Source organism: Capricornis sumatraensis, chromosome 8 (genome assembly GCF_032405125.1).
Source record: "Capricornis sumatraensis isolate serow.1 chromosome 8, serow.2, whole genome shotgun sequence".
NCBI lineage: Eukaryota > Metazoa > Chordata > Mammalia > Artiodactyla > Bovidae > Capricornis > Capricornis sumatraensis.
In genome coordinates this window covers 107,773,738-107,789,846 of record NC_091076.1, presented here as the reverse complement: position 1 = coordinate 107,789,846, position 16,109 = coordinate 107,773,738, and the positions used below count along the sequence as shown (strand labels likewise).

General features: G+C 48.5%; 1 protein-coding gene across 1 annotated transcript in view; it reads right to left on the bottom strand.

Moving 5' to 3' along the window:
- The window catches only part of SLC39A11 (solute carrier family 39 member 11), a 282,879-nt gene that overhangs the window by 100,846 nt on the left and 165,924 nt on the right, over positions 1-16,109 (bottom strand). The window contains exon 6 of the mRNA XM_068977847.1: positions 3,512-3,682. Within this exon, the coding sequence (XP_068833948.1) occupies positions 3,512-3,682 (171 nt within the window). The remainder of the gene's footprint in view (positions 1-3,511; positions 3,683-16,109) is intronic.

The window sequence follows — 16,109 nt, the reverse complement described above, 5'->3', positions numbered from 1 at the left end:
TCTCTTCTCCAAGGATTGAGAAGTGAACCCAGAATGCTCTTCTCTAATAACGTGTTCAACCTGTTAACTCCAACCTGCAGTTAACAGGTTGAACATGTCTGTGGAGGTTTGGGCACTGCCCTCTGCAGAGCCTTCAGTCTCCCAGTGGGCTCGTCAAGATACTGGGAGTGTGGGACTTCCTCAGAGGTCCAGTGGCTACAACCATGCGTGCCCGAAGCAGGGGAGCCAGGTTCGGTCCCTGGCCAGGGAACTAGATTCTACATGCTGTAACTAAGGATCCTGCATGCTGAAATTAAGACCTGGCACAGCCAAACAAATGAATTAATTTTAAAATTAATTAATTAAAAATAATACTAGGGGTGAGTGTGACCAGATCTTTCCACGGGGGCAAACCCACTTTGGTCCGATTTGTGCCTGGGGGTTCCACATAAGATATCATCTCAATCCATACTGAATAGCAAGCGCCAGGAAAACAATCAAAATAGCTGACTGTTTTGGGGCAAAATCTTGACTTCTACCCAAAGGGAAAAAGCCAAGAGGGAAATGAGAGGGAAACAGAGGCTGAAAATAAAAGGAGGCCAATCAGCCTATATGATCATAGGATAGACATTCCTAAGATCAGGATAGAAATACTTGAGGAAAATACTTCTCGTCTAGAGGAAAACCTGAGCCTAAAAAGTAATTAGACACTTGGTCTTTCAACACATTTCATGTCTGTACACACACAGATATATGTATATAAAGAAACAAACACACACACATATAAGGTTTTCCCAAGTGGTGCAGTGGTAAAGAATCCACCTGCCAATGCAGGAGACGCACGTTTGATCCTCAGTTGGGAAGATCCCCTGGAAGGCATGGCAATGCACTCCAGTAATCTTGCTTGGGAAATCCCATGGGCAGAGGAGCCTGGGGGGCTACAGTCCATGGGGTCACAAAGAGTCGGACACCACTGAGTGCCTGAGCACACACATACACATATACATACATGTGTGTGTGCGTGTGTGTGCGCGCGCGTGTGTGTGTGTGTGCGTGAGTGTGTGTGTATACTGGAATACATAATATATTGAAATTTCCCTTCTTTAAAAATGACCCCAAAAAATCTTCATTGCACAAGCAAAAGAATTTCAAGTTACCCCCCGAGGGATAAACTCGGTTTGGCTGTGGTCTTTTCTCCCACAGACTGAAGCCAGAAGATAACAGTATTCACAAGGGCTTCAAGGAGAAATATGTGCCCCTGGCAAGCTCTGCCTAGAGCAGCCTTCCCTCCTGTGTTGGGGTAACAGGGTGACATTATGAACTCTGCAAGGACTCACGTAATATATCACCTGGGGCTGATCCCTGAACAAGGTTATCACTCAAACTTGAGCTTCAAAACTACGAAAGATGAATCAGAACGTTTCAGAATCCATGACTGAAGGAGTGAGGGGACTTCCCTGGAGGCCCAGTGGTTTAGAATCCACCTGCCAGTGCAGGTGGGGGTATTCATCCCAGTCAGGGTACGAAGATCCCACACGCCTCGGGGCAACTAAGCCCGTGCGCCAGAAACTACTGCGCCTACGCTGCAACCCAGACCCGGCACAACCAGAAACGAAGTTAAATAAATACTTTCAAAAAAAGATTGAAGGAATCAGGAGCATTATTAATGCTAATAACAGCTTCCACTTTCACATGTTCAGATGGCCCAAATACTGTATATACTGTGTATATACACATATAATCTTATTTATCAAAATTAGTGTAGTTCACTTTGTAAAGAATAGCCCAGTCATCTCAGTCATAGCATTATCTCCACTTTATAGATGAGAACACTGAGATTCAGAGAGCTCAAGCCATTTGTCAAGATAAACTATCCCTGGTGGCTCAGATGGTAAAGCATCTGTCTACAATGTGGGGAGACCCGGGTTCGATCCCTGGGTCGGGAAGATCCCCTGGAGAAGGAAATGGCATTCCACTCCAGTACTCTTGCCTAGAAAATCCCATGGACTGAGGAGCCTGGTAGGCTACAGTCCATGGGGTCGCAAAGAGTCGGACACGACTGAGCGACTCCACTTTACTTCACTTCAGAGATGGAATTCCAAAATGTAACACAAGGGGTTCCCCAGCATCCCTCAATTTGGCTTTTAATATCTTCTGTATGTTTATCTGTCTTTTCTAGTTATTCTATATAAAACATATTATTTTTTAAATAGAACACCAACAAGTTTTTTTTTTTCAATGAAAATAAATCCAAAGACATGAAACAAATTGGTTCAAAATGCTAAAAAGGAAAGGACTGCAATGCAATCGGGAGAAACCTCTGTATTCTAAGTCAGTCACTAAAGGGATGTGCCTGTAAGCTTAAATCATACATAACACAGGACTTTTCTGATGGCCCAGCGGTTAAGATTCTGGGCTTCCTCTGCAGGGAGTGCAGGTTATTAATCTGCCTGGCCCATCTTTGGGAACCCTGCGTCTCAGGTGATGAGCATCCTGACCAGGCTCACCTGTGAACGACTGCAAGGAGGAGGAAGGGACACATCCCCCCGGAGGCTGACCGGAACCAGGAAACAAATGCTCGCCCTTACTCTCTCCCCTTTCAGTATAAAAGAAGCCTGAATTCTAACTCAGGCAAGATGGTTCTTTGGGACATGAGTCCACCATCCTCCTGGTTTGCTGGCTTCCCGAATGAAGTTGCTATTCCTTGTCCCAACAACTCACCTCTTGATTTATTGACCTGCCGTGCAGTGAGCAGTACAAACCTGGACCTGGTAACGACAGGGATATCTCCGAAAGATGCCCCCAGGAAGGAAGCAGGTAAGACAAACATCAGTGTAAAGCGATACTGAATTCAATACTTTAACAGAGCATCAGGGGGGACCTGCCTGGTGGTCCGGTGGTTAAGAACTTGCCCTTCAGTGCAGACGATGTGGGTTTGATCCCTAAGCCCGCGTGCCACAACTAAGACCCAGCACAGCCAGAAATAAACAAACATTTTTAAAAAATTTAAAGCTTTAAGAAAAGCCAGAGATATTCCATGTTTACGAGAGGCAACAGCTAATGAATCTGTGCCCAAATAACTTGGTATCAAATATGTGAAGAAAGGAACTCAGAGGTGGACACTAGAGTGAAATTGTCTGCAGTAACTGGAACAGGAAGTTGGAACATACGATGACCAATCCGGAGCCAGCAACCCGAAGGAGAAACTCAGGAAAGATTGGCGCTCCCTCCCCGACAGCCCCCTGGAGCAGGGGTCCCCAGCCTCCGGCCAGAGACGGGCACCTGTCGTCAGATCAGCGCAGCCCTAGATTAGACATAAAGTGCACAAGAAACGCGGCGCACTCGAATCATCCGCAAACCATCCGCACAGCCCCGGTCCACGGAAGAACGGTCTTCCGCTAAACCGGTCCCAGGTGCCGAGAAGGCTGGGGACCGCTGGAGAAAGGACCCGCACCACAGCTGCCCAAGCCCCTCTTCAAGTCGCCGAGCCGACAGAGATGCTCCCCCTGCGGACGCTCGCGCGGGCTCTCACCTGGGATGTTGTGGATGGTGATGGCCAGGATGAGCAGCGCGATCCGCCTCCAGCTGCTGCCGCCGGGCTGCGCCGCACTGCCCCGAGGCGGCCCGGGGGCGGCGGGGCCCTCCGCGAGGTCGGCGGCCACGGGCCTCTTCCTCTGATACGCCTCGCCGTTCTCACTCTTGTCTGAGCAGAAAGAGAGGGGCATAAAGAGAGAGCCGTTAGAAAGAAGGCACGTCAGGATTCGGACAAGCAGCGGCGAGGGGGAGCTTGCGCTACCGGACGAGGTCTATTTTCTCGCTTCCTAATGGTTTGTACATGCAGCCATCTGGTCCTCCACGCCTTCATTCATTACTCTGTTCTTAGGGTCAGATTATCCCAAATACTCATGTTTTCCCAAATGCCCAGATTATCCCAAATATCCATGGGTGATTTATCTGATTCCTAATGGAGGCAAACTGCCCGGCTCTGAAATACGGGAGAGCAAGACGGAGACAGAGAATACAGGCTGTGGTTCGCAGCCCCTTACCTATCAGGGAGGCTTCCTGGAGGAGGAGGGTCTTGATCAAATCTTAAACCTGCGGTGGCACAGATGGAAAGGAGAGTCTCTCCATCATCTGAGCCTGCAGACCCTGACACGGATGATGCAGACAGGCCATCAGGTCCTGTCGTTGGGATGTCCACCGAGACCAGGGAGGCCCAACAGCCCAGTTTTGATCGAACCCGAGTCCCCTGCACTGGCAGGCGGATTCTTATCCACTGCACCACCGGGGAAGTCTAGTACCATCTTTCTTGCCTCCGATATTAGATCGTCTTTGTGTGTGTATGCACAGATGTGTGCTTCTCGGCACAGCTCGTTTTTTGTTTTTGTTTTTTTTAAATTGTTTACAATACCTGATAACTCAGGCTACAGAGGCTTGTCGTGGAACTGAACAAAACACGTAGGCTTTTAAGTCCATAAACACCAAAGTCACAAGCAACCAGACCTGAGTGCAGGGCAAAAAGGAAGCTATGCAGTGATGCGGGGCACTCAGCTCTCTCTGGGGCCGGTCAGTGGACACCCTGGACGCCCAGACTCCCCTCTGAACACACAGCCCCAACAGGGATGCTCTCTGGTGGCAGTTGATAGAGACAAAATAAAGCAAATAACTCTTCCCTTTGGGATTTTCATAACTTCAGGAAGGACAGATGGTTGGACACGGACCACGCCCTCGAATCAAAGGGACTGAAGTGCACTGTCCCAAACAAGCACGGGGGGCCCATGCTCATTCCTGTCCCCGTCACAGAAGGATCCGACTCTGGGTCTCCTGCAAGGGACACACAGACAGCAGTGGAGCTGGGGGCCTCGTGAGCAAATTCCAGCACCAAACACGTGTGTGACAGGAACGTCGAGAGGTGTAAAGTCTGATGAACCGAGACGAGGATGCACCGAGACGAGGATGCGCGCCTCGCCTCGGGGTCCTCGCCGAAGTGTGAGCGCGGCTGTGGCTGCTTCTCCCTGGTGGGAAACGGGAGGGTGCAAGCGCCTGATGTGCCGGGAAAGGTAAATAAGCCAGCATTTGATAACAGCCGCTAATAAGCCTGCAATGAGGAACATTAGTCCAGATAAATCATCACCGAGAGGAAGGGTGCGTCCCCAGCTGTGAATGTTCTCGCCTCTCCTGGGAAGGCTGGTTAAATCTTCACACTCTGTCTAGTAAGATGCCAGCACCGCGGATGAAGGGTGACCCCTTAACGGAGGCAACAGCTGAGCCCGGCATGGGATTAGGGGTCGACCCGTGAAATTTCCTGGGAGAGGAGAGGTCTGGGCACTTTTCAAGCAGGATTCGGCAAAGGGGAAGGACGTTTTGCTGAAGAAACAGCCAATGTCGGGTTTAGGAATGAAAAACCTCACCAGTGACATGGTGGGTAATACTGAACACTTAGTCTCAACAAATCCTCCTTCCTTCAAAAAGCCCCATGAGGTAGAGACGATCCCCTTCAACAAACGAGGAACTTAAAGAACCGAGAGGTAGAGCACCTGGTTCCAAGTCACAGTCCTGAATTCCAAGTCCCGAGTCCATCTTGGATGCAGGAGCCAAGCTGGGTCCTTTGCCTCCAGAAGCCACCTCTTAACCAGGGCCCCGCGGTTGACTGGGAGCCGGGGGTGGCGTGGTGAGCTATCCCTTTGCTCGCAAGAATGTGTGTTAGTCGCTCAGTCATGTCCGACTCTTTGCGACCTCATGGACCGCAGCCCGCCCCCAGGCTCCTCTGTCCCTGGGATTCTCCAGCCAAGAATACTGGAGTGGGTTGCCATTCCCTTCTCCAGGGGATCTTCCCGACCCAGGGATCGAACCTGGGTCTCCTGCATTGCAGGCAGATTCTTTACCGTCTGAGCCACCAGGGAAGCCCGAAAGCATAGCAAAGCCAGTCACCGCAGTGACATTTAGGAACTTGAAATCCAAGACACTTAAGTTCAGAGAGACCCAGTGAGCTTGCATCACCAGCGGCAGAAAAGGCTCCGTGGAAACCTCATATCTATAATCACTCCCGCTCGTCGACAAACCTGAAACCGTGAAGACACTATTAACCCGTTCGATCTACTGGTTTAAGTATAAAGCCGCTGTCAGTAGGATATATTTATTAACACCAAGCCAGGGACACTGGGTTACAATCCTTTAAGGAAGGTGGAAAGACTTCAAAGTTGCCCATCATCAAAACCCATTGTTTTAAAAATTTAAACTCGAGCATCTACGCATCCACACTGAGAAGGGGCCCAAAGCCGGGGCTCAGCCTGCCTCCCCGCTCTTCATCCTTCTGGGGGAGGCACCCCATTGCTAAATGTGAGAATGAGGACCACAGGGAACAGACCGACCAGACCAAGGCTCCCTTTTCCAGCTGAATCACGAGGTGACTTTATTGCACACATTTTGTCCCCTGCTTTCTTCTCCCCCAAACAAGGGACGTGATGCTTGTACCAACACACCATACTGTACAGCAAAAAAATGGAGCCGGGTCTGCTTGGCACAAGCTGGGGAAGTTGCGGGGAGAGGAGATAAGCCCCCTCCCCTCGGGGTGTGACCTCCTCCCCCGTGAAAGGGCCTGATGTCCTCAGATCACAGGCTCTGAATCACTTTCCATCACCGATGCTTTAGAAACTAAGGTGGGACTTTCTATCATCTTTCCAGTTTAAAAAAAAAAAAAAAATACAAGGACGATTTTGGAACAATGAGTCCTTACGGATTCAAGGCCCTCAGACAGATTTCATCTTGCTAGATAAATGCCACGGTAACCTTCATTTCGTCCCCCATGGGCCCAGACTCAGCAGGGACAGGATGTTTGCTGCCTCTGTGATGATGTAACTGACCAAATCCATCAATAATAGGCCCAGAGATGGACGTTCGGCCACCAGAGAATAAAAGGAACACTAATTAATAGATGAACAGCCACAAGAGCTTTAGAAATGTCCCTAAGATATTACTGGAGATGATCTGGTTGAATTAGCACAAGTGGGCAAGTTCTCATCCGCTAAACACAGAAAGCTTCAGGTCCCTGGAAGAAACTCCTTCTCCCTAAATCCTTGCTGTGCTATGCCTGTGTTCAGTCATGTCCGACTCTGCGACACTGTGGCCTGTAGCCCGCCAGGCTCCGCTGTGCACGGAGTTTTCCAGGCAATAACACTGGAGTGCTCTGCCATTTCCTCCTCCAGAGGATCTTCCCCACCCAGGGACTGAACCGCGTCTCCTGCATTGGCAGGTGGATTCTTTACCGCTGAGCCACCGGAGAAGCCCTCTTGGGTTATCCATTTTAAATACAGCAGTGTGTATGTGGCTTACACATCTTAGTAAACAGTTTCATACTCCACTTGTTTCATTTAAAACCTCAGAAATATTTCCTAAATGCCTTAGCCTCTGGGACTCTAGTTTTTAATGGCTGCAGGGCAGTTTTGTTTAGTCCCAAGTCTATCCTTTTCCTTTTTTATTTAAGTTTGAGTCATTGCTCTTTGTTTCCCGGATGTTAAGAGGCGCAGTGCTTCCCCCTCGCCACATGGGGGCGTACTCCTCCAGCTCCCTTCCATCCACCCCAGGAAAGTTCCTCCTTCACTGCAGGCACTAACCCTTTTCCAGCTTCACGGTTCATACACACCCCTGGATCACGTTAAAGGGCTGGCCTACCCCAGGAGGCAGAGCAAGTGAGGAAAAGCTCCTACTGCTGGGACTTCCCTGGCGGTCCAGTGGTTAACACCCCGGCTCCCAGTGCAAGGGGCCCAGGGTTCAATCCCTGGTCAGGGAACTGGATCCCACACGCTGCAACTAAGACCTGGTTCAGCCAAATAAATAAATAAATAAATAATACTTAAAAACAACAACAACAACTCCTACTGCAAACGGTGGGAGATGGGGAATCTCCGTGCAGAAGATCCTTAAACATGCCGGTGCTTACTCGCTTGCTCATAAATTACTCCTGGCCAACAACTGGTTTCCTGAAATTGAACTGCAACAGAGATGCGGTGTGTCACACGCCTTCCACAAATGCAAATGCAAGAGAGACGCATTTGAAAATAAACCAGAGAAGATTCCTTTCACTGACCCAGGGCTCCCTCTCCATCTTTCAGTAAGTACCACCTCTTCAGGCTAACTTCTGCTTCCATTTCCAAAGAAAGGAGAGACGGCCTTGGAGATGGAGCGATAAACCAGACAGACTCATTCCTAGCTTTGGATCGTGGCGGGAGGAAGAAAGTCCTGGTGGTTTCAGGGAGAAAAAAAGGATTTTCAAATGCAGAGGAAGATTTTGACCCTTCAACATTTCGCCTTCAGTGGCGTCTTTGGAGCCTGTCGGGCACCTGAAAGGTGACTCAGCTGTGAGGAACTGGGAAGGTGGGTGTGCTGCAGATGGGTGACAGAATGCAGTCTATCGCTGATCAAGAGACAAGAGGAAACGGAAGGAAAAAAGATGCTCATGCCTTTCCTGGAAGAAATTCCTTACACGCTCACTCACCCAGGACTGTCTTTAGATCGCCCAGAGCCCCACGGAAATAGCGTCACATCGGCTGCAAATATCCCAGCATAAAACCAGGATGTCATCAATTTAATATGTTTAATGGTTTTAACTGGTCAAGGCAGGGCTGGTTAGCCATTCAATCCATCCTGCCATTGGGCAAGGACCCCCCAGTACAAACTCTCCTCCCAATAACCTCATTTCTAAAGGTACAAATGTAGTCTTAAGCAACCTTGGGAAACCTACAAGAATACAGAAGAAAATTGAAATCACATCAGCTGAAAAAAAATTTTTTTGAGTTTGCTGTATTTCCTTCCACACTTTTTCAAGTGGTTTGACGTAACTGGGGTGATCACATTATACAACCGCAGACTATTTTTACTCCCACTGAACACAACACAAACATTTCCCCCATATGATTAAAACCCTTAGAAGTATTTTAAGCGGTACAAATTACTGTTCACCTTCTCAAACCACTGGGCATTTAGGCTATTCCTAAATTTTTCTTTTCCCTAAAAATATCACTGCAGAACCTTTAACCTATATAAACAAATCAGCAATTTGAACCAAATTCCCAGAGGCTGAACTGCTGATCCAAGGACCTTGACGGGTTGGTCTAACTAATTTCCGGAAAGGCCACTCCATTTATAGTCCTCTGAGCAGGGTCTGCAAGTTTTCATCATGCCGTTTTTTTCAGTCAGCCTGAGTATTTTTCATTTAAAAGTAAATGTATCCATTTACGGGGGAAATGACATTTCCCCTCTGACTGCAAATCAAAGTGGACATTTCTTATGGCTCCACACATATTACTTTCCTCCTTTGTGCAAGGTCCTCTGTTCAGAGGAGGTCTCTTTAAGGAATGTGAATAGGATTAGACAATTCCTTAGAGACATGAGTAATTTTCCTGTGATCCACTTATGCGTGTCAGTGAGTAATAGGATGGAGTTGGGAACAGCGGGTATTATTATAAATCAGACAAAAGGATCCAGTTGCTCACATTGAAATTTCAGCCTCCACTTACTAAATTCCTCTCTGACATTCCTCAGGACAGAAAAGTGCCCTTAAGAAAAACTGCTGGACAAAACCACAGTCCAGCAAAATGCATGCACCTCTATGCTCACAGCGACACTAGCCTCCATAGCCAGGACACGGAAACCACCGGAATGCCCATCAGCGGAGGGATGCGTACAGAGGGTGTGGCGCATATATGCGATGGAGTATTACGCAGTCGTTAAAAAGAACGAAATAAAGCCATTTGCAACAACACAGACAGACCTAGAGATCATCATCCTGAGTGAAGTCAGACAGAGACAGACAAATAGCACATGATGTCCCTAATGGGTGGAGTCTCAACCAGGACACAAACGAACGTTCTTATGAAACAGAACCAGACTCCCAGACGTGAGCGAGCAGACCAGTGGTTGCCAGGGTGGCGGTGCGGCGGCACGGATGTATTAGGGGCTTGGGATTAGCAAGTGGAGACTATTATACAGAGAATGGACAAACGACAAAATCCTACTGCGGAGCACAAGGAACTGTATTCAGTAACCTGTGATAAAATAAAACAGAAAAATATGCAAGAGGATGTATATATATACCTACATATGCGTATATATGTTTAACTGAACCACTTTCCTGTTCAGCAGAAATTAAACACAACACTGTAGATCAACTATACCTCAACAACAAACAGTTTAAAGAGGCCGCTAGCAACGTTCTAGCACAGCTTTGGGTGCTGCTGCTGCTAAGTCGCTTCAGTTGTGTCTGACTGTGCGGCCCCATAGACGGCAGCCCACCAGGCTCCTCCGTCCCTGGGATTCTCCAGGCGACAGTACTGGAGGAGGTTGCCATTTCCTTCTCCAAGATTTGGGTGCAATGTGAATATTTTCATTGAGTTGCCACAAACCTTCAATTTATTAAAAGAAAAAAAAAGCAGTATCTGCAAAGTTCAATGAAACAAGGTCTTCCTGTGCAGCAAGAATATTTCGTGTGGACAGGACCCTTTCGAGAGCTTCTGGATTTAGCAAATAAAAAAGGTGCTGCTCAGCTGCAAATGAGTTTCAGATAAAACAAAGCCTTTCAGTATAAGTATATCCCAAATACCGTACGGGGTATACTTATGCTAAAAAGTTCTGATTGTTGATCTGAAAGTTGATTTTGACTGGGTATCTTGTATTTTAACCTACAGTCCTATCTGTGCCCAATTTTGGGCCCGAGTTCCAGGTGAGGGAGAAATTGGCCCAAATGTGACTGCACTCTCCTCTGAAAGCAGCCACATGTTTGTCTCAGCGAGAAGTCTTTCAAGGATGTGCTACGTGGGTCGTGTATAAGTCAGGATAGGAAAAGATTCCATGACAGACCAAGGAAGCTTCATGGAAAGATCACTGAAGTATTTATTATGCTTAGTTACTAACCTTTAGGCAGAGACACATCTGGAGTTTAAGAAACACGGTGAAAACCTTAATCGGGGCTCAGATGGTAAAGAATCCACCTGCAACGTGGGATACCCGGGTTCGATCCCTGGGTCAAGAAGATCCCCTGAAGAAAGGAATGGCACCCCACTCCAATATTCTTGCCTGGAGAATTTCATGGACAGAAGGAGCCTGGAAGGCTATAGTCCATAGAGTTGCAAAGAGTCAGACACAACCGAGAAAAACCTTATTTACAACCTTAGTAACTATAATAGCTATATCTCCATTTATCATTCTAATAACCCACAATCCACAGGAGCATCAGAGGCTCTGTGCTGTGTAAGAAGGCTGACTAGATCCCTTGTCTTTTAAGTCTGCACATTTTCCCAGGCACTGGAAGTCATCCATGCTTTAGCTTTGATGCTTATGAATAATCAATTGCTTTGCTACAACGGGGAAACAAATAGGTCTGCATAATTGGTAAAAAATTAAATGTACATCAGAAGAAGAAATGGGTTCTCTATTAGCTAAAGATTTCTCATCCTATTAAGCAAACCACCCACTAAAACACTGCTTGTTCCAAATAGCTAAGTATGATAATAACTTCTACTCTGCGTCAGTGGAGCTTGGATCTCCAATAAGATTAAAATGTCCACCTACCAGGTCAGCGCCTCTATTTTATAAAAGGACAGACGACTGTTTCATCAACATGAGCTCATCTCTGGTGAATTAACTGTTCGCTAAAAAATAAACCCCAAGTGGGCTCCAGAACCATCGCTCCTTCTCCGTAGTTGACCCAACACACTGTGTTCAGTGCAAACTCCCTGGTGGGGAAAGGACCATCATGGCTTTTGGGGGATCCATCAGCAAGGAGACATTTGATTCCAAAGAGCTCCAGACCCCTCTTTGGAGAAGGGCTTCCCTAGTGGCTTGGATGGTAAAGAATCTGCCTACAATGTGGCAGACCCAGGTTGGATCCCTGGGTCAGGAAGATCCCCTGGAGAAGGGAATGGCTACCCACTCCAGTATTCTTGCCTGGAGAATTTCAAGGACAGAGGAGCCTGACGGTCTACAGTCCACGGGATCACAAAGAGTCAGACACAGCTGGCGACTAAACACCACATTAGAGAAAGGGCATTTTGGAGAACTTTGTGCATCTTGGAGAAGAAGGTTTAGGAGAGCTCTGCAAAGGACCCTCAGCCTCTCTGGGAAAGATGGTGGCTCCTCCCTGGTCTTGCTGCTGCTGCTCCTCCCCATAGACGGCAGTCCACCAGGCTCCCCCGTCCCTGGGATTCTCCAGGCAAGAACACTGGAGTGGGTTGCCAGTCTTACATGGTTATAAATACCAGGTCTAGGAGGAGGCATCCAAACGCGCAGCATCTATTTCAGGGCTTGTGTTCAACTGCTACTGTGAGCTTCATAGTCACTAGGCTCCCTTTCACCTTTGACAGAAGGCTGCTCTGCCATCCCCTCTAACTCTGAGAATAAAGACTCCCAGCCGAGATCACTGTACCTCCAAGTGCGGAATGAACACCATCCAGAGCTGTGCATGGGGGCGGCTCTTAAAAGATGACTCCAGGACCCCCTCCTGGTAGCTACTGAATTAGAGCCCCTGGGAGAAGGGCCCAGGAGTCTGCATTGCACAAGCCACACGGCCCCTCCAGGCTCACCCCAGCGTAACTCTGATACAGACGGCGTTCTAAAACATGGATGGTTTAGGGACTTCACTGGTGGTCCCATGGTTAAGACTTTGCCTTCCAATGCAGGGGGTGCGGTTTTGATCCCAGGTTGGGATCCCACATGCCTCTTGGCCAAAAAAATCCCCATAAAACAGAAGCAGTGTTGTAGAAAATTCGATAAGGACTTTAAAAATGGTCCACATCAAAAATAAAATTTAAGTAAAAAAAGGATAACAAGGAATTATGAGGGGGGGTCGGACCAGGGGTTGAGCAGCCTCTCAACAGAGGAGCTTACTAACCAGGAGGAAATTCCAGAAGACGATGGACATACTGGAAGCCAGCGGCACTGATCAGCAGACAAAGTCCCTTTCCTGGGGGAGAGGATGTAGGTTCATCACAAAGAATATCCTCCCACGGAGAGCCTGCATGGGGCAGAAGCTCCTGCACTCTTCTGGGTAGAGAAGGATCCCTGTGCCGGCGTAACCTATGAGGCTGGAAGGGTGAAGCTGTATTAAGGCCCTGTTGGACATCCATGGGTTAGTTGGGCTCATTTCCAATCAGCATGGGCTTAGCAATTAGCATTACATTGAGAGGCACATAATTTACACATTATGGAAACGCAGCTAAATGTCTGTCTCTAAAGGTCTTGTTTTCCTAATCAGGTAAATATTTCCCCAGCAGAATTTCCATGCTATTAATCTGCTCAAGAAACATTTCAGACAGAGGGCAGGGGTAAACTTCAGCACAGCTACCCATGCTGTTAGGAAATAGAAAACCAGTCTCCCAAGATCAGGGTCCCACTCTCTCACCCCGGGTGTTTGCAGGGCACGTTGTGTGACAGCGAAGTTCTGCAAAGTTTGACTTGTGGGTGGAAGGTGGACCGTGGAAAGAAAAACCTGCCGGCATGGCTGGGGGAGGCGCGAGGGGGATGCTCCTGGCCGATCTGGTGTGAGTTTGCGAGTTCCGTCATCGCCTCCCCACTCTCCAGATCAGCAAAAGTGACCAGGACGCACGAGCCGCTTGTTTCTCGGCCAGGATGATCGGGGAAGAAAGCTACCAGGGCTGTGGGGCCTCTGGACTCTCCTTTTCAGCATAAGCACCTGTGTGTGTCCGTGTGGGGGGGGGCGGGGCGGTGTGCCCATGTGTGAGAGAGCAAGAAAGACAGCAGTGTGCTCACCCCAGATGAGCATCATGGTTTTGCTCCGAGGCGCTCTAACAGTCTCTCTCAGTCCTTAGGGCAGCGAGTGGTCCCCATCCTTTCTCGCACCAGGGACCACTTTCATGGAAGTCAACCTTTCCACTGACCCTGGGGTGGGGGTAGGGGGGAATGGTTTCAGGATGATTCAAATGCATCACATTTACTGTGATCTGCATTCCTATCATTATTACAGCAGCTCCCCCTCAGCTCATCGGGCTTTAGATCCCGGAGGGTGGGGACCCCTGTCTTAGGGAACTGTCAACCAAAGAAAAGAACGCATGGTTGGTGTGGGCAGCCGGGGACAGGGCGGACACAGGCTGAGTTGCTGGCTGAAGGCACCCAGGCCTCCAGGAGCTGCCCACCAGGGAGACAAGACCGCAGGGGGGCGCACCCACAGCAGGCGCTCCAGCATTCTCCTCTTTTCTCGCCCCTCCAGCCTTCTCTCTGCCCCTTCTTCTCCGGGCTAACGACACAGAGGACTCTCGGCGTCACTGGGCACGGAGGACGCGAGAGGAATGGGGCTGGGGGACCAGATGAGATTCGGCTCACTCGCTTTCAAGGAGACAGTTCCTGGGCCACCCAAGTTCTCATCCCGGTCCCACCATGTCCTGGTTCTACACCTTCAGGGACATCGCTCGGTACCCGGGGACCTCAGTCTCCATCTCCATGTGGGGATGCTACCGCTGCCCGCCCTGAAGTTCAGGTGAGAGGAGACGGGTGTGGGCCCCGCCGCGGGCACACAGCAATGACAACGCAAAACCCATCCATCTCAGCAGCTCCCACGGTGAACTTGTATTCCATTTATAAAAACATGAAAGAAAGGTTAATGGCGTGGCTAGCATACCTAGTCCATCCTTCACTTAAATCGCCAAAAGCAGGAGATTCGTAGTGAAGGAGGAAGAAATTAGATTATGATCGAACCCGGTGCAGAATTTTCAAGCACCGTCCAACCCCAACGCCCCACACCCGCAAAGCAGAAGCAGGCCACGACTGTAATATGAACGTTTCAAAATTCCACAGTTGCGTTGACATTTACAACTTTCAGGAAGGACCACGTACCTCTAAAGACAAGAGGCACTTTCCATCAATAAAAGGAGCAGGCCGGTGCCCTTCAAGATACTGTCAATCTTTCTTGGAACTACAAAGCAACATTTTTTTTTCTTTCATTAAAAAAAAAAAATAGTTACTGATCTAACGCAGTTTACTTAGGTTAACAGTGATACCAGTTTTCACTTCCTAAAAAAATTTATGACAGTCAAGGAGATGGGAGCAAAGTACATCACTAGCATACCTGCTTATGATCCAGAGAAAGCTATGATATGTAGACAGACAGACAGACATAGACAGATAGCCAGACAGACAGAAGTGAAAGTGAAAGGCGCTCAGTCGTGTCCGACTCTTTTCGACGCCATAGACTATACAGTCCATGGGATTCTCCAGGCCAGAATACTGGAGCGGGCAGCCTTTCCCTTCTCCATGGGAGCTTCCCAACCCAGGGATCGAACCCAGGTCTCCCACGTTGCAGGCAGATTCTTTACCAGCTGAGTCACAAGGGAAGCCAAAGAATACTGGAGTGGGTAGCCTATCCCTTCCCCAGCAGATCTTCCCAACCCAGGAATCGAACCAGGGTCTCCTGCATTGCAGGCGGATTCTTTACCAACTGAGCTATGAGGGAAGCCTCAGACAGGCAGACATACATATATAAATATGCATGTGATCTATGTAATATAAATAAATAATATTCGGATGCTATTTCATTAAACCTTTATATTTGCATTTTCAGATTTAATTTCATACATATATATATATAAATATTTTGTTGTTATTATTGTTGTTTAGTTGCTAAGTCGTGTCCAACTCTCTGTGACCCCATGGACTGAATCCTGCCAGGCTCCTCTGTCCATTCAGCTCTGAGGGACTGCTCTGAAGAGGTAAGGGAGAAGTCAGGATACACAGAAGTTTTTGAAAACAAAACTAAACAAAAACAGGTAGTCAGAACATCAAAAGACTAGTGTTAATTAAAGAAACGGAGAAGGCAATGGCACCCCACGCCAGAACTCTTGCCTGGAAAACCCCATGGATGGAGGAGCCTGGAAGGCTGCAGTCCATGGGGTCGCTGAGGGTTGGACACGACCGAGCGACTTCACTTTCACTTTTCATGCACTGGAGAAGGAAATGGCAAAAGAAAAAAACAGACATCTCAAGTTAATGAATTCAGCGCTTTCCCCTGTATCGGAAGATGCAAGAGTCTGGCTCATTGAAATCATGCCTTCGAAGCGCGCCTTCACTGTCCAGGGCCAGGATCCCGTTTTTCTCCGTCCTGCATCCCCTCAGGGCACGCAGCCCAG